We start from the raw sequence: 25,652 nt of genomic DNA on the forward strand, positions 1-25,652 counted from the left end.
AGAATGTTGCCTTTGGGTCCAGAGGACGGGGTTTACAGGAGATACACCTCATTTCAGAGAAAGGCATAAGTGCCCCAGGCCAAACAGGGGCAACGTATGTTCCCGCTGCCAGGTAGGGGTAAAGGATGGTCGACACAGCTGTCTAATGCTGTAGTGTCGATATAGACGGTGCCTCAGAAACCTCTTTGAGGTCTCCCCCATGCTTCGCTGGTTGGAGGGAGAGTCTCTGGGTTCTTAGGCAAGTGGGAGGACATTACCTCTGATGCCTGGGTCCTTCTGTTAATCGAGTGGGGTTACTGCCTTCTGTTTATGAAGATACCCCCAGACAGACCTCCACCCACCTCCCGACACCCAGAACGGGAGCTCTAGGAAGAGTTGTATGCCCTTCTTTAGAAAGGAGCAGTAGAGGCAGTTCCAGCCGAGGAAGTAGCTGTGGGTTGGTCCTTCCCGATACTTTCTGGTTCCCAAGAAAGGGAGAGGACTCCGTCCTATCCTGGATCTCAGGGATTTGAACAAATTCCAGAGGAAGGACAAATTCAGGATGGTGACGTTGAGGGAAATTCCTCTGGCTATACAGTTCCAAGACTGGCTGGTGGTGCCGGATGTTCAGGGTGCCTATTTTCACGTGCATGTCCACAGGAAGCACAGGCGGTTCCTAAGATTAGTCATCAGGCACACGCATTATCAATTCAAAGAAGCCCTTTTGGCTTGACCTCCACCCCTGGGGTCTTTACCAAGCTATTGACAGTAGTAACAGCCCATCTCAGGAGAGCCAGTGTCTTTATCTTTGCATACTTGGACGATTGGCTGATCCGAGCACAGTCGCTGGAGCAGGTTTCGAGCCATCTCAAGGATACTACTCTATGCTACTGCATGACTTTGGTTTCTCCCTGAACTTAAAGAAATCACCGACCTCACCAGCGCAAAAGCTCCAGTTCATCGGAGCAGTCTTTGGCACCTGGGAAGGGAAGGTTTTTCCTCCCAAGGAGAGAGTCAGCAATGTGGCACACATGGTCAGTCCCTTGCAGAAACTCCAGCAGTCTGCCGGCATCAGCTTTCCTGTGCCTATTGGGCCTCATGGCATCCTGTATTTTTCTGCTGCCACAGGCGAGACTCCGGATCAGATCTCTTCAGTGTGTTTGCAGGAGTCAGTGCTCACAGTATTTCAGTGAGACGTCCTCCTGGTGTCAAGATCTGTGGCAAATGACCTGACATGGTGGAGCAACAGGACAAGCATGTTGGCGGGATAATCTTGTTGGGGTGTTCCTTGCTACTTTCTCCATATCAGCAGCCATTGGTCTCAGAAGGAGAAAGGTTACCACATCAATCTTCCGTAGCTTTGAGCAGTCACACTAGCACTTATGGCATTTGCGTCTTCTCTGCAGGGGAAACATGTCCTCGTGTTAACTGACAACACAGTGACCATGTACTACCTCCATAAGCAGGGAGGCATAAGATCTCTACCTCTGCGCAGGGAGGCCATGCAGCTATGGGTCTGGATGCTAGACAGCAACATCTCAGCCTCTGTAGCTCACCTGGCGGTGTGGAGAATGGATTGGAAGACACTCTGAGCAGGCAGAACTCGATGTCCCACAAGTGGACACTATGCCCAGAGGTCATTGTAGAGATCTTCACTCAGTGTGGCACTCTGATGGTGGACCTGTTTGCAACGAAGGACAACACAAAGTGCAAGCCGTTCTGTTCAAGGGAATTTCCCCCCAGTGGGACATTGGGCGACACATCCTTGGTGGAGTGGGTCTTTGACCCCCATCATGCGTTCTCACCAATACCAGTCATCTCTTGGGTTCTCAGGAGGTTGTGGAGATTCAGCGCTCACCTGATCCTAATCTCCCTGCACTGGGCAAGGAGGACGTGGTACCCGGATCTCCTGGAGCTGGCCGCAGCCCACCTCTCCAGCTTCCTTGAAGGCCAGACCTCTAGTCACAGTTAAGAGGCAATGGGCTTCAGGTGAACCCGGACATTGTCAACCTGTATGCTTGAGAGGCTGAGGTACGGGTCTGGGACTTTGACGAATAGGTGCTGTTGGATACACATAGACTGTCCACTAGATCTCTACGTGTGCAGATGGAGAATGTTTGTGACTTGGTGCAAGGTGAAAGGAGTGGACCCCATGTCATGTCCCACTTCATCGGTGATTGAGTTTTTGTTGGCATTAGCCAAATCAGGCCTACAAGTGGGCACTGGTAAGGGGTATCTGGCAGCTCTTTCCATACTTAAAAGATTGCCAGAATAAGGTCCCTTCTTTACAAACCCAATGGTGGCCCTGTTTCTGAAGGGCCTGGTTACTTTTTCACCCCTTCCTCTTTTGTGGTCCCTGATTGGGATCTGAACTCCGTTCTCACCTTCCTGAGGGTGGCTCCGTTTGAGCTTTTGCATTCAGCTCCCATTAGGCTTGCCATATTGATGACTCTTTTTTTGGTGGCAATCACGTCTGCAAGAAGGGTCAGTGAATTGCAGGTGCTCTCTTGTAAAGCCCCTTTCCTGAATTCTTTTAAATAGAAAGTATCCCTAAAAGTCTGCCCGAGGTTTGCACCAAAGGAGGTGTCGGAATTTCATCTGGGCCTGAGCATCGATCTTCCAGTGTTTTAACCTCCACTCCATCCTTCGAAGGATGAGGAGAGGCTCCACAGACTGGATCCCAAGAGTTTTTGCATGGCTGGTACGGGCTGCTTCAGGAAGGATGACCAGTTGTTCATTGCATTTTCGCAATCCAGGTTGGGGTGAGCAGTTATTAAGAAAACTATCTCTCACTGGATAGTGTTATGCATTTCTGAATGTTACTAGTAACAAACAGAGACAGAGGTTCCACCAGGCATTAGGGCCCACTCTTCCAGAGGGGTTGCAGCCTCCACAACCCTCCGGGGGAGGGGAGAGTGCCAGCTAGAGACATGTGTTGCATGGCAACTTGGTCCTCTCTGCACACGTTTGCCAAGCATTACAGCCTGGACAGGGCCAGAGGGGTCCATGCGCGCTTTGGTAGGGCGGTTCTCCAGAGTATCCTGGTGTGATTTCCAACCCTCCTCCAGCATACATAGTGCTTTGGGAGTCTATCAAGATGAGGAGTCTGTGGGAGAATGCAATCCATTGAAGGAGAAATTACTTACCAGTAATGTTCTTTCTATGGATTCTTCTCCCACAGATTCCTCATCGCCCTCTCAACCCACCTGCTTGGAAGTCCATGGTCTCAATCGCATTCTGTACTCACGTTTCTGTGTGGGATGACATGAGGAGCAGAGTGCTACATTGGGGCCGCACCAATTGCTACTACTCCTCATGTCATCGCACACAGAAACGTGAGTACAGAATGCGATTGAGACCATGGTGTTGTATCAAAGATAGAACTATGGATGAAAAAGGTAAGCAAGCCTTCGTTGTTTGCTGTTCTTGTTTCTTTTATATTGCCTTTGCCCATTACTGGTTGTGCCTTCTCACAGGCTGAGTCCGGGGGAAAAGGAGGAGAACTGAAATAAGGGGGCGTAGTGCATCCTTTTAAACGGCTGATCGACATCACATCCATTGTTGAGAAACGGCGTGCTGTATAAGAGGTAGTCATCGATAATGATATCGAGCGGCATTACACCCCGTCTCAAACATTTTCCGAGCAGCTCCCGCTGGATAATTATCAAGATGAGGAATCTGTGGTAGAAGAATCTATAGAAAGAACATTACTTGTAATTAATTTCTCTGTCTGTACTTCACTGCCCTTCCTAGTCCTGGCAGGGCCTAAGAAATGAACTTTCTTTTGGTGGATGTGAGCTGATTGTTGGAAAGAGTTCATTAAAGTTGTTTTAAACTGCATAAGGTTGTGTTCATTTACAGCCCAGATGCAATGAATGACATTAGTGTAAAGGAGACGAATTAGAGGTTGTTTGTGAAGGCAGTGAAGTTGTGTTCAATAGAGGGGTTGTGTGAAGGCATCATGAAGTAGACTCAGACAACTGAATTCAAGTATTCTATTAATACTTTTAACAAAATCAAAAAGAGGTTTGGAAAAAGGCCTTACTTGCTCTATACTAAGGTGGGGTTTCCCTACCTAAACGAAACTAAGGATAGTCTATGTCAGGTTTTCCAAAGTAAATGTCTGTCTGTGTCAAGACCTATGTGTGTCCTCACATCTATTTGTATGCGATCTGTAAGGATGTCAGCTTCAAAATCATAAGTGTTCAAATAGCGGTTCCAAGCTTCTTCCAGCTCTGGGTTGGAAAGGATCTCCTTTCCCCATGATTCAAGATAATTCACAAAGTTTCACAAAAGGGGGCCTCCCTTCTCCAAGGCCGCTAAATCATTCACAAGACACACATGTGTTTCTCTTACCCAAGGCTTCAGGATAGTTCACAAAGCCCTTCAAGTCTTTCAACAATTTCACAAAGTTCAAATCCTCAGTTCCAGTTCACACTGGGTTTCCTTCAGAGTCATCCATGAGCTCTGTTGCAGGCATTTCAGTTGGCTTTCCATTAGTGGGTGTCCTCTGTCTAGGCGCAGTTGTTGGGCCACACGGTACACCAATTACAGGTCACGCAACTGATACACCTAACTGTTTTCTCCCTCACCTGCACATTGGCACTGTTTGGTATCTCCTTCACCTGCACGTTGCCACTGTTTGGTTTCTCCATCACCTGCACATTGCCACTGCTTGGTTTCTCCTTCACCTGCACGTTGCCACTGTTTGGTTTATCCTTCACCTGCACATTGGACCTGCTTGGTTTCTCCTTCACCTGCACGTTGCCACTGCTTGGTTTCTCCTTCACCTGCACGTTGCCACTGTTTGGTTTCTCCTTCACCTGCACGTTTCCACTGCTTGGTTTCTCCTTCACCTGCACATTGCACCTGCTTGGTTTCTCCTTCACCTGCACGTTGCCACTGCTTGGTTTCTCCTTCACCTGCACGTTGCCACTGCTTGGTTTCTCCTTCACCTGCACGTAGCCACTGTTTGGTTTCTCCATCACCTGCACATTGCCACTGCTTGGTTTCTCCTTCACCTGCACGTTGCCACTGTTTGGTTTATCCTTCACCTGCACATTGGACCTGCTTGGTTTCTCCTTCACCTGCACGTTGCCACTGTTTGGTTTCTCCTTCACCTGCACGTTGCCACTGCTTGGTTTCTCCTTCACCTGCACATTGCACCTGCTTGGTTTCTCCTTCACCTGCACGTTGCCACTGCTTGGTTTCTCCTTCACCTGCACGTTGCCACTGCTTGGTTTCTCCTTCACCTGCACGTTGCCACTGTTTGGTTTCTCCATCACCTGCACATTGCCACTGCTTGGGTTCTCCTTCACCTGCACGTTGCCACTGTTTGGTTTATCCTTCACCTGCACATTGGACCTGCTTGGTTTCTCCTTCACCTGCACGTTGCCACTGTTTGATTTCTCCTTCACCCGCACATCACTTGTTTTTGCTTCTTCCTCGTTCAAGTACTAAAGGGGTGCGAGTATGAATGAATGTCAATTGGAAAATAGGGATCTGACCTACAATAGCCCACAAAGGTCTGGGGGATTGAGGGGACAATTTGAGTGGAAAAAGGGGCAATACCATGTTTCATCTAAGGTTACCTCACCAAGTCTCCTCGACTCAAGTGGTTCTCCCTCGCATAACCACCCACAGGGTCAGGATCCAATAGCGACAGCCTTTACCTGGTCACCTGGCGCGAGGATATATTGGGGGAAGAAGTGAGGATGCCCTCAGAATCCTCACAGTTGTCATACCGCTGTGCCATGTATTTCCTATCTGTTCCACCTTTCTGAAGGCAGATGGCATGGCGTATGAGAAACACCTGTGGGTTAACCATCTCGTCAGGCTAAAAACATGCATGGGTTTTCCACCTGTGCTAGAAATAGCTGCAATCAGCTTTGTAATAGGGCAGTTAGCACACTGCTAGCACTTTTTTTTTACAAGGAACATTTTATAAGAAACTGCTGTGAAAGACAGCTGAATTAATCAGACAGCTTCCACCTATCTATTGCAAACCTGCTTCGTCCTCCCACACACTGAAAAATGCTGTTTAAATAAATGCATCAAAAGGAAAAGGAACAATTTGTTTTTCATCAAACCTCAATTTTATTTTACACACCATAATATGCAAACATATGTCCTTGTTTCCTGTGTTCAACTAACATATATGCACTTCACACTCTAATCATAACGCTTTTGCCTATGAAGGAGTGTTCTGTTTCAGTCGTATCATAATTGCGGGAGGAAGAGATGTATGTGCTCTTGAAAGCTCGAAGGGCTTAGCCTCAACTTTTCATCTCTGCAAGAGAATCTTTCACTCTAGTGAACAGAGGATTCCTGGCAGGCCTGGACCGGCCTACAGGGAACTCTGGACATTTTGCAATGGGCCTCTGCAAATTCGCATATGGGAAAGAGGTTGGGCTTGATCATGCTGTGTAATATGGGTCCAGTTTAAAAACATATCCAGGGCCTCTTTTGGTTCCCAGTCCACCCCTGATTCCTGGCACATTTTGATGCAAGTGGATGCCTCATACAGTCGGTCTGAGTCCAAATCTGAGTTGGTGCGTCATCATTAACCAGTAGAAAGAATCCATGTGCAGGGCCACAACAGACGTTAACAGCCTCATTTCCCCAACAGGCTGCATAATAGGCACCCATGGACATGCCACGATGTCTCTCCTCTGTGCCAGTATTCAGGGCAGACATGTTTTATTAACACTGATGGGTTTATAGTTCTCTGCTTATATGGAGGTGGGTAACAAGCATGATCATTCTGTTTGTCTCTTTAGGGAAACATCGCAAGACGGGAAGAGATGTGGCAATTAAAATCATCGACAAACTCCGTTTCCCGACCAAACAGGAAAGTCAGCTCCGGAACGAGGTTGCCATACTACAGGTTCGTTCAAGGCATTTGGGGAATAAGGGTCAGGGCAGAGGAGGGCTCGCATGCTGTGCTGGGTTAGTGGTTCAATGTGACAATACAAATCCACAAATAATAGCCCAAGGCAAAAAGAAAGAATGCATTTATTTTATTTTATTGTGGGTATTTATTGAGCTCCGAGAAGCAGCAGTCCCAACAGTAGAACATGCTTTTAGGTCACTGACCACACATGGGTGGGGGCTGATGTCTGCCCTAGACCGCATGGGCTCAATGATCACATTCATTTAAAGGGTAGACATGTGTAGAAAAAACAAACCCTGTTGTAAAGCATTACTTAGCAGTTCATTGGCGGTCTCGAAAAGGGTTGCAAAAGACCCATGGCAACATTACGCTTTCCTCTGTGCCTGCAACAGGACGGAGAGGGTGCATGGGAAACTGCCACAGATCTCTGCAGAGGAAAGCACATCCTGTTGTGCATTGGGATGTGCATGGATCTGAGGTGTCCAGCCTCTTCCCGAACGTTCTGTACAAGCTGGATCACAAAAGAGAACCCAAATGAAGAATGGTGGGTGTCTGGTCAACCTGCGGGTGGCACGACACACATACATTCATGTGAATCAGGCCACGGTATGTATTCTTTTCTATGTTGCTGCTTGTTCAGAAAGGTGCGTGGTGACAGATTTTCTGTCCGTAAACCACCTAAAGAGACACCCAGGCATTGCATGCAACCACACAAAGCCACATTTTATTCTCCTGTGTGTAGCTGGCAGACTCTATTCTCTCATCCACCAGAAAAAGTGCAAGCTAAGCTCATTTTTAGGTCAGCACATGCAGGGCAGGACGCATTTAAAAAACATCAGGCCCAGTCGCTGAAACACCACTGCATTGATGATGGGTGCAGTGTAAATATCGAATAACATAACATAGTAAGAAAGCCTCCAAAAATGTCATACAGAACCGGTCCTGGAAGGACTGTAAAACTGTGAAGTCCAGGAAAAATGACATGGGCTGATATGATCAGTTCGTAGAGTAACTTTACTGAAAATGTTGGGGGGGGCATGACATCTAAATGAAAGGGGCCCCAGCCAAATGAGTGGGACCAAATGGTGCACCACAAACATTGGGGGAAACAAACACCCTTGCCCCCCTAAAATGACACTCATGATCATAATATAACACCAACTACATTAACTAGTTCTCTAACAATATACAATAGCAAAATCGTTTTGGGTTTTTTATTTGAAAGGCAAAGCCAGGAAAGGAACTCAATGGGAAAACAGTTTGGGATGCAAGCAAATAAATGGCAAATGTATTTATAACCTATCATCCCACCAACTGTCTATTCCCTCGGAATTATGAGAAGGCCTGAATGATAATTTTTCTCATAACTCAAGTTGTATTCATCACACAAAATTCATTTTTTACATGGTCCCGACATGCTTTTTATCCCCTTTAATCTGAATCCAGGGTGAGCTCACTGGGACATACAATTCACTTTTAATTAAAGAAAAGGTGGCCCAATGTTAATGAATGGGAAGGCATCACATGTGTCCCTCAGTTTCAGATAGCCCCCACCAATTCTTAGGTTTTGTTTCCCTTCTATGACCTGATCAGGACATCTGGCTGACCCATGTGATAATGCCCTCCCCTCCTGGGCTTCAAGCGTTTTTGCTCGAAGCTAATGTACAGCTAAAGGGGGACCTGACCTTAAAGGCCTTTTCTGTTGGCTGTTATCTGTAAATCCCGCAGTTCAGATCTCTCTTGCAACATTTCTTTATATTTTTAACTGATGCTCCAGGCCTGTTTCCTTGATAAACCCAGCACAAAGGTCTCGGGGTCACGGTTCCAGATACAACCAGTTCAGATACATGCACAATTCTGAGAAATAACATTTATATTTAAGAAACATATTTACACATGACATTTTGTATTGCATCCAGGCTTGTATTATTTAGGCAGATAGGCCATAGTTACATAAGGAACAAGTGTTCACTTCTACAAAAACGAGATGGGCCTTTCTCTTTACAGGCTGTCATTTTATATGATGAAAATGAAGTCTCTTTATTCCTGATAAACGCAATCTGTCACTTGACTTTATTTCTTAAAGGTCAGGCATCCTTCCTCCTTGGTATTTTTCACATGCCTATCCTCACAAAGTATATTTTCACATGTGTACAGGGGCAGTTTTTAATCTGCTAAAACATGCCTTTTCCCAGTTTACACGAAGTCAGCATCTGCAGCTCCTGTGTCTTTTTGTTTGCCTCCATTGGACACAGTTAGAATCACAGTTCTAAGGCACACTCGGCTTCAACTCAGTGTCTTTGTATTTTACTGAAGTTGCAATAGACCCTTTTGTGTTCATTCACTAGGTCTTATATCAGAAAGCAATGGGCCTCATTCCGAGTACGGTGCTAACCAATGGCGCTATTAACGCCTTGGTTGACGCCGTACCCGGACCGGCAGCGCCTTGGTGGATGGCGGAATTACCGCCCCATTCCAAGGTTGGCGGGGCGGTAATTCCCCATTCACCAAGGCTCTTCCCCATTCCCAAATGAGCCCCCATAGGGCTCAATGGGAATGGGGAAGATGCAAATAACGGTGACCGTTCATTACGGTCACCGTTATTGGCTTGGAAGCCCCTTTGCGCCCTCGACTTTAACACCTGCTCAAAGCAGGCGTTAAGGGCGAGGGCGCAAAGGGAACTCAGAGTATGGCGGTAAGGGATCACCGCCACCGGTCTCGTTACCGGTGGCCGCTATCCCTTAACGCCATACTCGGAATGAGGCCCAATGTGTTGTACTGGCTTTTATGTTTCAATGGAACTCCACATTAGCAAGCTTCATTCGCACAATGGTGGCCTAGCATGGCCTCTCCATTTCTGTCACTCTGGGGCTGTCTTGTTACTCCACATTGTTACTTTTGGGATATTTTGTCAGGGTTACTTTTACTGTGCACTGTTTTAATGACACAATAGTTTAACATGTTATCAGATCACACGCTTATATAAATAAGGTATCATTATCATTGCCTAACATAGTTAAGAGGCAAAATCCGAGGTCATAGTCGGCATCAGTGCTCTCAGGTTGAAGTGCCAGTTGGAGGTTATTTTGGCAGTCAGCAGTGACTTCTGCAGTACAACGGGCCTGTCATTTAAAGCTTGTGTCAGCGGGCAAAGATGAAATGTGAAAGTCGTAATTGATATAGGCGTCTAAAAGCTACTACTCTGGTCAAAGGTTAGGTTTGGCAGTCAACAGCAACATTGGCAGTCAGGGGGCAAAGGGTGTCAGAGGTGACATTGGTAATCCGAGGTGACATCGGCAACTGATGTGAAAGCAGCAATCAGAGGTGACATTAGGGGTCAGAGGTGATAATGGCTGACATACGTGACACTAGGTGTCAGAGGTGACATGAGCTGTCGGATGTGACCTCGGCAGTCATAGATGGCATCAGAGGTCACAGTAGTTGTCAATGAACAGAGGCAACTTAGGTGACCAAAGTCCAGCTCACGGCCAGAGACGGCCTCTGTGGTCCCAGGCAACGTTGGTTATTAGAAATGATATTGGCGGACAGAGGTGACATCAGATGTCAGAGGCGATATTAGTGGTTAGAGGTGACAACAGTGTTCAGCAGAGACATCTGGTGTCAAAGGCCAAGTTAGTGGTCAGAACTGACTACAGTTTTGCGAGGGTACATCAGCAATCTTGGCAAACAGCTGCAATATTGGTAGTCTCTGGTGACATCTGGGCTCAGAGGCTACTTCAGGCGTCAGAGGCTCTGAAAGCTGCAACATTGGCAGTCAGAGGAGAGACATCAGGTGTGAGAGGCCACATTAGTGGTCAGACATGACTGCAGATATGAGAGGGTACACCAGAGATTTTGGCAAACAGAGGCAATAATAGCAGTCTCTGGTGACATCTGCGCTCAGAGGCTACATCAGCCCTCAAAGGCTCTAAAAGTAGCAAGATTTGCAGTAAGAGGCAACATCAGTGGTCAGAAAAGACACCAGATGTCAGAGGCAATATGATTGACACCAGTCAATCTCAGACCAGATTATCTAACATTTGCACTGGGGTTTAAAATGAGGAAAATGCACTGGACACCAGTTTAGCTGCTTAGGAAATACGCAATGAAGCCAACGGGTTTCATCCCAAATCGTTTATCCTAAAAACGTTTGCACAAGGGCAAGAATGAACAATGCTGTCTTTGGTACTATGTCTGCTGCATTACATACAAATACAATGTGTTTACTAAATCTCTTTTTAGCAATAAACAGCATATATGATCAAATAAAAGAGACCTGCTTCCGTTTGAGATAATACGGATTGGGGCCAAACCCGTTTGCTCCATTCCTTGTTATCCAAAGAGTAACATTGCTGCTAAATGAATTTGCTATAGTTGGTTTGCACAAGGGCAATGTTTAGTTGATCTGGCCCCTGCTGTAAATTTGGCGCCTGACAATGAGAAAGTGGATAGGCTATCTAGCTTGACTTCTGCAGACATAGCTTGCCAAAGGCTTCAGGAAGATAAGGATAACTCAGACAAGTTATTAGCAATAAACAGCACTGTGGCTTTTGCCAAATGCCTGGTGAGATGCAAGGCTGTGTACCTTAGTACGCAGACGGTTTAAAGGTTCATCTAAATGCTGGTTATCATAGAAGCCATTCGCATGATCAGCCATCATGATAGCCACGGTCAGCCATCATGAAAATCTCCACCTGCGGTCTGACATCTTGACTACTACCTTCCATGGTCAGCCATAAACGAAATCTCCATCCATGGTCAGACATCTTGATTGCTTCCTTCCATGGTCAACCACAATGAAAATCTCCACCCCTTGTCAGACATCTTGATTACTACTTTCCATGGTCAGCCATAATGAAAATCTCCTCCCCTGGTCAGATATCTTGATTACTACTTTGCATGGTCAGCCATAATGGAAATCTCCTCCTCTGGTCAGACATCTTGATTACTACCTTCCATGGTCAGCCATAATGGAAATCTCCATCCATGGTCAGACATCTTAATTGCATCCTTCCATGGTCAGCCATAATGGAAATCTCCATCCATGGTCAGACATCTTATTTACTACTTTGCATGGTCAGCCATAATGAAAATCTCCTCCCCTGGTCAGATATCTTGATTACTACCTTCCACGGTCAGCCATAATGAAAATCTCCACCCCTGGTCAGACATCTTGATTACTACCTTCCATGGTCAGCCATAATGGAAATCTCCATCCATGGTCAGACATCTCAATTGCATCCTTCCATGGTCAGCCACAATGAAAATCTCCACCCCTGGTCAGACATCTTCGGTGCCAACTGCCATCATGTTATGATATGATAAGGCATTTATAACGTGCCTATACAGAAGTGTTTCAAGGCGCGAAAAGTCACATGTTGTAGCTAGATATCATGCTAGTCACCCTCCATGGTCAGCCACAATGAAGGCCGCTCAGTCAGATCAGCCATCATGAAAGCCACCTTTGGTGGTCTGGCATCATGATATCCATCTGCTGGCATCAGTAATTATAAACTCATCAGCTCTGGTCAGACATCATGATAGTATATCCAAGTGGTTAGATAGAAACCATGGAAGCTATCCAATGTGGTCAGCCATCATGACAGTGGACACAGGGCTCCATGAGATGTCTGCGAGCAAAAGGCTTGGAATTTCCACAGATCCATCAGCGACTGCTTCCAATATTAACATATTGGAATTTGGGAGCCTTCGGAAGATGGCCTTAAGTAGTAAGGGCTTGTCATTCCACAAGTCAAACCAGGACTGCCACTACGCAAGCCATTTGAGTGAAACTGCGGGATCTCTGTGGAACAGTATCCATGGAAACAAGAGCTTCACACGCCCAATGTGGCCGACAGACATGAACACCATTCACTGCAGACAGAACCATTCTGTAAAGTTTATGAGATGATAGTAATGATCATATTTTATTTTATATAACACTTACAACCAAAACTCTTTACGTATCAAGGGTCTACAGCCTTTGGCTCTCCAGATGTTTGTCACTACAGCCCCAATTAGTAATAGCCCCTTAGTCAATGGCAAGAGTCATGGGAGGTCTAGTCCATTACATCTGTAGAGCCACCAGTCGCAAGCCTCAAACAATGACCATTGTTGGCTAGGCCTTGATTTGATTGGTTTCTGGCTAAACAGGGGTTGGATCTGTCTTCAGAGGACTCCAGATCCAGACCACCCTCGTTCATGGTTGCTCTCCTTTGAGCGTTCTCTGTTCTGTCATCGTTTTGTGGGCACGCCATTCTGAAGTGTATGTGTTTCATTCTTCAAGAGCCAGAACTAAAAACACATCTTCTATACAAATCTAGGGCAGACTTGGTAGTTCATCCGGATGAGGTTCTCTGTGGGCCAACATAGTGGCTCCGCCCATCTCCACAGTCCAGCCATTTGCAAAGGCTCATGCAGTGAATACACCCATTATAAAGAAACAGAGATAATGAGGCGAGTGAGCAGAAAATACCTTACCTCACTGTTGGGCTGTCGTGAAGTGAAAGAGCAAAATGTAAACTGCAGGTGGAATGGTACGGATGTCTCCTGCCATGAGGGTGGGGGTGTGGGTGCTGGTGGAGTTTAGGTAAGAGCATAGGCCCCGGTCTCCTGTTGCATTGAAGGAGTCCAGGAATGCAGCCATTATAAAACATGGTGGGAGAGAATTCCTTTCCACTGCTCGGGGTGTTCACCCCTTTTCGCCTCAGAGCCTCCCCATTTTAACATGTGTCCTAGCATTTTATCTTTCCGTTTCACCATGATGTGGGTCTGGCTGCATTTCTGGATTAAACATCTTTCCCTTTTGTGCTTTTTCTAGCCTACCATGTTTTATGCTGGCTGCATTTGCAACTGGAGAAGGGCGCTTAGCCAATCAGTTGGCTGGAAACTCAGCCGAGAACACACAATGTACCGCCTGTGTTTTCCCAGCAATCTGATGCTCTTTCCAATGGGTGTGGCCATCAGGATTTTCGGAAGGCAAGGGGTTGGCTCTCCCTGTTGGCTCCCCACGCCACCACCCCTTAAGACTTCCAGCACCCACCCCACTTGCCACTTACGGTTTACGGAAAATGGTTTAAGGCCCACTATGGCAGGGCCATCTTGTTTTATTTTTATTTTTCATGGGAAATTGGGCTCGCGCAATACATGTAGCGCCCATCTCCCTTGGAAAAAACAACAATGATTTGCACCCCGGACGCAGGACAAGGGTGCGAATAGCAATCAATCCCTTGTTGGGGATGTGTACATTGCTGGTAATGAGGTCACTGAGGCCCGAGCAAAAGGCTTGTGCTGGCATGTCGTTACTGGCCATCAACGCCCCCCAACGCGGGTTTGGTTGCTACATCCCAGGGCTCCTTTAATTCTCAGACCAGCCACAGGCGACAGAAGCCTATGCTCTTCTCCGACCTCCACCGCCACCCCAGCACTCACGGCAGGAGACATCTGTACCATTTCACATGCGGTTTAGTTTTTGCGGTTTAATTTCACTGCATCCCAACACTGAGGTAAGTCATGTTCTGCTCCCTCTCCTCTATAATCTCGCGGATTATTTCTAACGGGTGTTTGCAGTGTGTGAACATATGCAAATGGCTGTACTGTGGAGATGGGCGGATCCTCTACATCGGCCCTCAGAGAACCTCATCCGGATGAAGTACCAACTCTGCCCTAGATTTCTGTGTGTATGTATGAGTTTGCCACTGCACAACTGTTTTTATTCTCTGAGTTCCATGAGCATTTTCTGCAAAACCGTGTTTTAAAAAAACAATAATATTCTGTCCTCTCACTGCACAGAACCTGCACCACCGCGGCGTGGTCAACCTGGAGTGCATGTTCGAGACAGCGGAGCGGGTGTTTGTGGTCATGGAGAAGCTGCACGGGGACATGCTGGAGATGATCCTGTCCAGTGAAAAGGGACGGCTGCCGGAGCGCATCACCACGTTCCTGGTGACGCAGGTGAGGGGCCGCGCGACGGGAGCAGACGGACAGAAGGGTCTGCCACTGTCCTCCCATGTGTTTAAAAGTATTTTGTGTCACTACTCTGTGTTCAGTAGTACGAGTTATGCACTACCCCGTGTGCATAGGTGCCTGCGACGGTGCACATCTGTGTTCATAGTGTGTGTCACCTAATGCTAGAGTGCAGCTACCATTAGGCAATTACATCAGCTGCAAACATAACTGGTGCACCCATGCGCCCTTCTACACCTTCCTCTCTCAACTGACCTGGACTACAGTCCCAGAGGGCGTTCAACCTACCAGCACTTTGATACCAATGATATATAGAGCTCTATTTAAATGCCAAATAACATAACATAACAGAAGTGCTTATTGGTGCAACTCACATATTCATAAGTGCAGGTCACTGTGCTCTGCTTTGTTGAGAGCAGTGGAGGCTGGTGAATTTTTTGTAACTGGTCTTATTTGCTGTGAGTGAGGAAGGGAGGGGCGTGGTCAATCATGAAGTCCCTAGGTTTTCTCTTCCAAAGAATATCTTTTAAATGATGCATTTTTGCAGGACAGCTTTCGGGAGGGATTGGGTAAAAGCCATATGATTTACAAGCAGTTCTGTAGGAGAATACACTATTCCAATACTTCAGATGCCAGAATAAAAGAGTGCACAGGAGCTTGTGCAAGCCTGATATAAGCCAATCAGGAAACGGCTTGCCTGACAAAAGCACTGAATGCACAATAGACACATGTGATAGCCAATGCAGGGCTGGCCTTGGCTCTGGCAGCGCCCTGGGCGAAACAAAAGGTGGCGCCCCAACCCATGAAGGCGCGGCCGGTATCTCCATGGGAGCGTTACCCCTTAAATGGAGTGGCGTCAGCCGCCGGCTTGGGCGGGTTTAAGCCCCACACTTTGAGGAGGCTGATGTCCGAGGGTTAAGCCCTGGGCTCTGATGGGAATCGGGTGCTACCAAGATCCGGTCAGATTTCTCACCTGTGAGAGCAGACTAAATATTCATTACCGTGGTAGCAGCAAACCTGCAGTGGCAGAGGATAAAAGCCTACACAGGTGATAGCAATATACTCTATGATGAAGAGCTTTCAAAACTGTCACCCAGCCTCCCCTCACTCCACACACAAACGTGGGCTGGCTCCACCACTGCGCCAGCTCAGGGAACTTTTCTGTCCCAAGGACCAGGGATGACCAAGGAAGCTCATACCCAGGTCTGTGCCCAAGCCCAGCTCCAGAAGGATGCAGAAACAGACAGCCTCACAGCCTGTTCAAAAGATGTCCAAATTGGCATATATTTCTTGCAATGTACAGAGATTATTTTGTTAGGGTGAATATTGTGACCAATGAAAACAGCCGAGTCCAACTTACATTGCTCACTCGAAAGGAGTTCCTGGTGAATCACTATCACAGACATTGTGGGCAATTTCAAATTTGAAACATGCGTTTTGCATTAGTAAATTCCAGCCTTGAGGATATGGGTCATGACTCTCGCCTCCACCCTCTAGTAGGAGGGGGAGCCAGAGTTTTATTTTTGGGCAGCAGTGCTCTATTTAAGTGAAAAGCTCCCCACTCCAGCATGGAGCAGATGTTTACTTTAATAGGGCGCCCTCGCCACCCCAGCTCGGCGAAGCCTTTCAAAGGCCGGCCCTGTGCCAGTGTGGCAGCGGAGACCACTGCTGCAAATGGAAATGATTAACTGTGGAGCCCGACGGGGGGTCGGGAGGGGCGTAGACCGTGAATTCAGTGTCCCCCCAATAATTAAAGATTTCCATTTCAGGAGATTAATTAATGAGATATTAACAACTGGAAAATAACCCAAGAAAGTATGAGTTCTCCCCATGGTGTCGTGAACAACGAATAAAGGGTTCACACCTTTTAAACCTACAAAGCGATACGTCAATGTTTTCTACCGAGTAGAAGCCTAACAATGTTCTCAAAGGTCTTCATCAGAGATGTTCCAGTGGGTAAATCTCTGGACTTTGATCCTGAGGACCTGGTTTCGAATCCTGGCTGCCACAAAACCACTTAAAAACCTGAAAACACTTGAAGGCGCAAATGCGTTCCATAGAGACATGTATGACCAAATCGGGCCCAATGACCAGCACTGGTGGTGACTTATTAGAATGAAAACCGCCCCCTCTTGTGCTGGAGTGCCCAGTGCAAACACGAAAGCGGGGCGCTTGTAACTTTAATAGCGCGCCAATCACCATGCCAGCTCAGGGAAGCCTTTCAAAAGTGTTTGAGCAGCGACTTGTTCAAATGAAAAGCGCCCTGCTCCCGTGCTGGGGCGCCTCCGCCACGCCAGCTGGGGGAGCCCTTGAAAAGTTCCCCTGAGCTGTAAATGAGAAGTTACCCCCACCTTGCTGGGCGGTAGCAGTGCCCAATTTAAGTGAAAACCTCCCAGAGGGAGTGAGGGAGGTGCTTTTAAGCTGTGAGTTTGCATCGAGTAGGAAAGATATCACTTGGGCATAGGGTCTGTGACCACTTGGAAACAGCCACCAGTGGGGGGGGGGGGCTGGAAGAAATCGCGCTGTACCTGGCCCAGAAGACTGCCCATGCTGAATGTCAATGGATGCTTCCAAAGTCTTCCTCTGGGGAGTGGAGGGCTTTGGTGCTCCTTTCTAGGAGTTCCCAAGATTTTGAGTTTTCCTGCCACTTACGTGCTAGAACTTACCTGCACTCTCCCCGAGCAGCGTTCCTGTAGCCTTTAACTTTTAGGGTGCAACATGTCCTTTATAAACGTAGTTTGAATTCAGTGTTGTTCATTTTTGTTTTTAAACCATATAATAAAATTAATTGATAGTGTACGTAGATTTCATTATTTTTGAAGAGTTAGTTAAAAATGACACATAAGTCAATGTGACGTTTGCAGATGGCACTACGTTTTATCTCCATTTATTGGAGTTTTTCATCAGGAGAAATTGATCCTGTATTTTGTCTTTATCAGCTTTAGTTCCAGCCATATGTCTATGGGTGTCAACGTTTACTTCCATCACTGAGCGAAGCGAGTGAGCCATACCCATCCCAATGTCGAAACACCCCCTTTTAGAGCACATCGTGCAGCAAAAATTGGAACAAAGCATAGGCTTGACAGGCAGGTCTAATCATATAACATTTCAGCAGCAGTCGCCTAACCTGCTGAGCTGTCTTCCCCTTACTTCTTCTACCTCAGCCTAGCGGCGTTGGCCTGTCCACCCTTCTCTATCCCCCTGCATCCCGCAGTTAAGGCTCAAGCGGTGCATTGCTGAGGCCGCCTCCTGACTTTGAAGTGAGCAGCACTTGCTAATTTTACAAGTGCTCAGAGAGAAGCCAGAAGCAGTCTCACGAGGAGCGATTTAAAAGCACACAACACTCAATCTTTTTTTCTGTTTTCGTTGTTAGTCGCTGCCATACAAATGCCCGCAGAATACCTACAAGGGGTAAAATGACACTCCTGCCCCCGTTGGATTGGTGCAACTGCCCCCTCTGCCCCTGTGTACTTGGTGCCTATGCTTACGTCAGTTTACCAATTCCCTTTTTCTACCCCTATCTATCCCTGGGTTTTGGTTTTCTCTGAATGACACGTAAGGGACTTCGAAGTCAGACAGCTATGGAGGCTTCTCTTGTCTCTACTCCTTCTGCTATAGGAAATCTCCCTTCTGCTTCACCGGTCACTATTGCTTCAGATGTTTCCATCACTTTTGCTTTGGGGAACTCACATCATGTATTAGTAGATATTCCCCCTGATTCCTCTCTCCTAAAAACCCTGGCTCAGGCTCAAATTCATGCCAGGGATAGGTCTGAGGTATTTAATGCTACGGGTATTATTCCACGCACAACTGCCTATAACAGTTGCATTTTTATCGGGAAGCAAGACATTTCCATGGACACACAGGAAGAGCGCCTAGAAGCCACTATAGCCTCTAATCTTGAGGAAGGCCTTAGTTTGCCAAGGGCTAGGGGCCATATGGATCATTCTAACAACAATATGGTCAATAGTGTGCTTTCAACCCCTGCTCAATTATATCCTAGGACGCCTACACTGCCTGGTATGGTGGATGACTCTGTAGCTAATGCTACAGACTCATCGGTGGTGACAAAAGAGGTTGTTGATCGCCTTTCCCCTCCTGTGGTCAATGGGATCGATGCTATTCCCCCCACTAAACTTTTGCCGGAGGTTTATTCCTCTGTTAGGGGTGTAAATCATACCTCCTCTATTCATGTTAATCTTTCTGCCAATCTCACTGGAACTCGCAATACTCCCACAGTGAAATCCATTGTGTTTAAAACTCCACTTAATAAATACTATAATCTCACCCCTAAAACAAAATCTAATTTAGGAACCCAAGGGAAACCTATCCAAGGGAAAAAAATCTCTAATTTTTTTGGAAGGAGGACTGCAACTAGTACCTTGGTCAAATCTCTACATTCACTTCCTATAGTGGCCACATTGGATCACTCTCATCTAGTCGATGCAGCTAAGAAACTAGTGATTGAAGACCCTCAAGCTCAGGATATCGATGATATTAGCATAATAGAATGTGCAGATAAGGCAATCGCTGATAGCCATCTGGGTCTCAACTCTAATAATACAAACAATGTCACTCAGCAAATTTGTGACGATTCCTATTTGGGCTCTCCCTCTGATCTCATCAATTTTATTGATGAGTATACAGAAAAACAAAATTGGCTGAGAGAGAGGGGTCTACTCCCTGACTCAAAAAAGGATCATGGTAGCGAGTCCATTCTGCATCATACTCTTAAAGAGGCGGATAACAGAATTAAACTTTCCCAACCTACTCTTTGGGCTCTGAACATGGTTCTGAGCTCCTTTGTGAGCCTGTATGATAACATTTGGTCAGAGGTTAGATCACACTCACTTATTCTCTCTGAAATGTATTCCAGGTTAGAGGGCCTTGATAGATTTGAAGAGTTTGTTACAATTATTAAGGAAGGCCACCCTGTAATGCCTACACATGGCTTTGAGCCCATCCTCTCTAACCAGTTAACTGCTGATGCCCATATGGCAAATCAAGGGCTCATTGGGAAAATGTTGACTACACAAGGGGTAGCTTCAGATATGGGTTCGGGTACCATTGTTCCCCGATGCTCGGATCAGGTTATCTGTGATCATCCTTCGATGATTTCTCCAATGACATCGAAGGGTGTGTGAGAGGTTGTTGGTAGGTGGTAAAACCCCCTATCCCTCACACCAAAATCATTACGGAATTAATGGAGGAGAAAGTCCAAGAGGAGTCCTCAGGCTATCCTCTTAATTCTATTGTTCAAGTTCTTCCCCTTGTAGGGAGGATTGTAGAACTGGCTGAGCCACTTAAGGGTGTCCACGTAGCCTCTTCTGTGGACCCTATATCCATTCCGACTGTAGAGAATACATCTGATCCTATTGACCTCACTAAAGAAATGATATTCCAAAAAGGTTTTCCTTGTATAGGAAGGAAAAAAAAAATCATTCAGCAAATGAAGAAAACTAAAAATCAGAAGAATTTGAAAAACATCAACTCATATACTAATCAATTTTTTAAAAATCTTTTTCTGGCAAACACTTCAGCTTCTACAACCCCTTCTTCTGTTTCCAAGGGGACTGGGAATCTTGCTGAACCTGCAGTTCTTGTGACCTCTATTCCCAATATGGTGGCCACTCCGGCCACAGTCAATTCACTTCCCACTACATTAGTACTGTCTAGCTCATCTGACGCTTTGGTAGATGGCCCTACCACCATCAATACTGTCCCTTTAGTAGTGGGGCCTAATACTGAGGGGGTTGTGGACATTTCGGTCTCTGGCCCTTCTACAAGAGTTTCAGCTTTACCAGAACCTACGTCCACCAACGCTTCAGCTGAATCATCCGCCAATACTATTACCAAGCCGCAGGATTCCTCCGCAGTTGTTGAAATTCTAACTATTCCATCTAATTCCATATCTGGGGAGGATTCTCATCTTCCAGAGACCACTATCGCGTCGATCACGGCAAACTTGGTTAATATTGACATGGTTAAACATCTATTCCAGGCGCTACTTGTTCCTAAAATTGGTAGTGGGGCAGTGCCTAATTCAGTTATAATCCTGTCTCAGGATGGGGCTCCTTCTACTCCTTCTTTATCTCTGGACCCCCTTCTCCATGCCGTTACTGAGGGTCATCCTGCCAATATCGAGCCTACAATGAGGGTCTGTGGTATGGGAGCACGATCAGTGGGGGTCCTTTCGCACCTAACTCTCTTAATTTAGCTCATTCAAGTATGTCTAGTGTTGGCCCCGCCATGGGCAATGAAGGTGATTGTCCTGGGCCCGATTTTGCCCCTTACAGCAATTCTTTCAAGTCATGTGAAAGATTCCCTGTGGGTCCAAACGCAATCCAAAATAGGTCTATATTAAGGAGTGCAAGGGGCACCGACTTGGAGGCTGACTCTTTAACTCAGTTTACCAAAAAGATCACTGATTCTTTACCTCAATTAGCAGAAGTGAAAGACCCTCTTTATATTCTTCAGCTTTCAAGTCTCTGGGGTCAAGACATGCCAATCTGTCTTAACCGTGGCAATATTTTAAAGATTTTTCACCAATTACCCTCGCTCTCTCTCATCTCTAGTTCTTACATGGATAGTATTTTCTTTCCTATTCAGGGTCGGGTAGATGTTAGTAATATCGTTCTTAAATCAAGAGTGGTCCTGGAACTGATTATGAGGCATAGGGAAGGGCTAAGGCAACTTGGTTCCGAAGCAAACCTACTAGAATCCACTCAGTTTCCCAGTAACAATGGAGGGGGTGCAGACTATAGGGGAAACCTCACTATGGTATATCACTTGGAAAGAGTTCCACAGTCCCAACGGAGGCAATTTACGCCCAGATTTAATGGAAACTCTCGAAACTGGGCCCAGGTTACCGCAGGTCTGTGGAAATGAGTACCATCCGATTCATTCGAAACTTGCTACCAAGGTTTCCCCCTCGAATAGTTTTGCGTTTCTATCTTGGAATTCCAGAGGTAATTCCCATCTCTTTACGAATCTGGATACTGTAACTATGATTAGGGCTTCACAGTGTTTTTTTCTGCAGGAAACCTGGATGCTTTCAATTCCCGTTCTAGATGGATTTGATATCTTTTCTCACAATGCTAAACCTAGTCTGGGAGGGAGGGCTTCTGGGGGTCTTCTTATAGGAATTAGAACCTCCTTTGGCTTTAGGAATAAGGTTCTTCCGGATATGCCTTTTGGCATTTTGGCCCAGGAGGTGACTTCTCTTGATTTAATGGTTTGTCTCCTCCTCATTAATGTATATTGGCACAAGGGAATCTCTGCACTTGAGCCGTTTCTACAAAGGTTAACGGATATGCTTCTTTCCTGGAGATCTCTGTACCCTAGAGGGAAAGTGATTCTTGCAGGTGATTTCAACTCTGACTGCTCTATTTTTTCTGAATCCAAATATGACGATTTGGGATTGGCTATGGAGGATGACTCTCGCCCAGGCCTGAAATTTGTACGGGGCCGTCTTTGGAATTTCGCTTTGGATTCGGTTGGTCTAACCTGTCTTAACGGCTACTATGATGCCATTAACTTACGTCATCCTACATGGCGTAGATCCTTATCAACATCTACTCTAGACTATGTCTATGTAGATCATTCTCTGTCTCCTCTCTCGTCCGAAGACGAGGTCTCTTTTAACTCATGGAGTGATCATGGTATTCTCTGGGTTTCATTTGTCTGTCCTTTTCCCATCAAGTTTCTGCCCGCTGGGGGTCCAAGCCATCTCCAAACAGTGGGACAAGGAACAGGGGTACGTTGGTCACCTATAAATATCAGTTTCCTTAACCGCAAACTGATATCTTCCTTTAATCATACCTCTTTCTCTTGGAAATTTCCAGTTTTCAATACAGTTTATTTTGATAGTTTTCTTAATGCTCTTCACAGTAGTATTCATGGCCAGTTTAGGAAGACCGTTTTCAAAACATCTCACCCTCATAGATTTGATCAAGAGTTGGCTAATGTAAAGGCCCTCACTCTGAAACTTATTAGAGGTGTACAAGCTCTAGACACTGAGTGGGTTGATAAAAAAATAAAAATTAAAGCCATCCGCCAAAAATATAAAAATTACTGTAAATCAAGAAAAGCTATTATGCTACAAAATGACGCGGAACATATGCTGGCAGTACTAATCAAAAGAGATCTGAGGGCATTCTGGGTTACTTTGTCTAGCCTAGACGAGGTGGCGGAGGCCGACCAGTTGAATGCCATCCCAGAGGTTCAGTGGGTAGAGCATTACACTGAATTGTTCGATACAGGGGCTGAGGGATTAGAATCTTGTCCTTCGGGGAAGAATTTGTTTAAGGATTCCTGGAAGCCTGTAATTGATTCTGAGATAGTTTTTGGTCTTAATTCTAAAGCCAAGAAATCTAGGGCTCTGGGGCCTAATGGCCTAACTATCAACACATTTAAAGCTGAACCAGATCTTTGGGCCAACCTCCTCTCCTTACTTTTCCAGGACGTTGTTAATTCTGGGAATGTACCCATTAGCTGGCAAACCGCTCACATTGTGCCCATCTTTAAGAGAGGTCTACGTACTTTGGTCAAAAACTATAGACCTATTTCTCTTATTGATCGAACTGCAAGCTTTTTGCCTCTATGCTTCTGTCCCACCTTAACGTCTGGATTAAGGAAAATCATATTCTCCCGAAACAACAAACAGGTTTCAGGGCGGGCCACTCAACTAATCTTAATGGTCTCATCATTACTGCCCTACAAAGTTCTACCTGGGGTAAATATGACAGCTGTCTCTACGTTGCTTCAATTGATATGTCAAATGCTTTTGATTTGGTAATTAGGTCAAGACTCTGGGAAAAGTTAACCAAATGGGGTATTCCGGCTGGCCTTCTTACTCTTATCATGGCAATGTATGAACATTCGGGGGTTCATATTAGGCTCGACTTGGCAGGAACTCTTTCTAGAAGGATAAGGACCTGTATTGGGGTGAGACAGGGTTGCTCTTTAGCTCCCTGTCTTTTTATCCTTTATATGGCAGATGTGGGTGACTTTTTGGGAAATACAGGCATGGTAAACGCTAAACTGGGGGGTCTTAGGCTCTCATGGTTGGCATATGCTGATGATTTTCTTCTCTTCGATCACACTAAAGTTGGACTGCAGAGGCTCATCTGTAAATTTGAAGAATACGCTATTCTTAATGGGTTGACGATCAATCTGAGCAAAACCCGTACTATGGTCTTTTCAAAGGGGAGAAAAGGGAATAACAAAGTATGGAAAATAGGTGGTGGCAATATCATCAGAGCACACAAAATCGTCGATCTTGGATTTCTTATTCTGGCTCAACCCTCGGCGATTGAACTTAGACGATTTCTTAGACACAAACTGCTCCCACTTATCTCCCAAACCATAAGACTAGACAACAAATATTGCATGTTCTCTCTCAAACCTGTAGTACACTTTTTTAAGGGTAAGGTCACCCTAAAGCTACTTTATGTAATCGAACTTCACTATTCGGCACTTTTGACTTTTTGGGACTCTCTTGAGGGTATCTATTGGAGAAACATTATGATATGAACTAGGGCTAGTCTCATTGCGAGCCAGGATTCTTTGGAGGGTCCTTACTCTTTTTTCAGTTCTACTTTCTCCGAAACCCGATACCCTCTATGCTGATGTGGGTCATACGACTCTCTCCCAGGGACCTCTGGATCGTAATCTTTATCTTAATGCATTCAGTGATCTCTGTGATAAGACCCTGTCAGATACCTCCACTGATAGGGACACTCTGCTAACGAACCCCAATAAGGTTAAGGAATGTCTCTTTAGTCATGATTGGAGTAATACCATTGGAAAACTGCACTCTTATCCCTCTCTTAGAGACCTACAATTTGACCATAAGAAAAGGGGTCTGTTGTCTTTTATTCTGACTCAATTCCCTAATCGATATTATCGTTCACTTCTCCTCAAACTCAGATGGAATCTCCTTCCCACCTTTGAAGTCTTACACAAAAGGAAGGAGTTTTCTGAATTAGATCTTACCTGTCGCTTCTGCAAAATGTTGGGGGTGAGTGAGACTTCTCGGCATCTCCTTCTAGAATGCACTGCTCTGACAACTCTAAGGGACAAATATTTAGCTAGATTCAACATAATGGGTCAATTGGGGCTGATAATCTTATCTGGTCACAGTGTCTTGCTATTACTAATATCAAGGATGGACTTGTTGTGGCGGGTTTTATTAAAGCTCTAGATTTGCACGCCCCGCTTTCATGATTATGCCTGTTTACATGAAATTTTCAATTCCTGTTTAGTTATTTGAAGCTCTATTGTGTATTTTCTATATTTCAAATTTCTATGTCGAATTGTTGCTGCATTGAATCTTTTAAATGTGTCCCTTACTTTCTGGAAATTGGATCTATGTTTTTAATGTTCATATACCAAAAATTTGGATGTAACAAGTGTTTTTTTTTCTCTTTTGAACTTTTTTGTAAAGGTTTCTTTGTAAACCATATACAATAAAATAATTTAAAAAAATAATAGGAAATTTCAAATCGAAAAATAGAATTCAAAACCGTGGATCATTTTTTTTTTTTTAAACAAATGATGTGCCCCAGTCGCCCTTTTATGGGTTCCATTAAGAACCTCCAGCCCACATGATTCAGGTTCCTCTTGGGATGTTGGGAGCCATTTTCCAGGACACGTATTGTATTGTATTGTATGTGGTTATTTATATAGCGCTCTTCCCCCACTTGTGGGGCCTCAAGGCTCTTTTTTTCTTGGTTGGAACACCCTTGGTGACCGTAGTCGATGTGGTGGGAAATTCTAGGGAGTTTAGCTTAGGAGATGCATGTGTGCATGTTGC

General features: G+C 45.7%; 1 protein-coding gene across 4 annotated transcripts in view; it reads left to right on the forward strand.

Moving 5' to 3' along the window:
- PRKD1 (protein kinase D1) overlaps nt 1-25,652 on the forward strand; it is a 1,050,331-nt gene that overhangs the window by 935,137 nt on the left and 89,542 nt on the right. For all 4 annotated transcript variants that reach the window (XM_069638504.1, XM_069638505.1, XM_069638506.1 and 1 more), the window contains 2 exons: nt 6,759-6,865; nt 14,663-14,824. In XM_069638504.1, the coding sequence (XP_069494605.1) occupies nt 6,759-6,865; nt 14,663-14,824 (269 nt within the window). The remainder of the gene's footprint in view (nt 1-6,758; nt 6,866-14,662; nt 14,825-25,652) is intronic.

The sequence above is a fragment of the Ambystoma mexicanum genome, chromosome 14 (assembly GCF_040938575.1).
Source record: "Ambystoma mexicanum isolate Mex_15411 chromosome 14, UKY_AmexF1_1, whole genome shotgun sequence".
Classification (NCBI taxonomy): Eukaryota; Metazoa; Chordata; class Amphibia; order Caudata; family Ambystomatidae; genus Ambystoma; species Ambystoma mexicanum.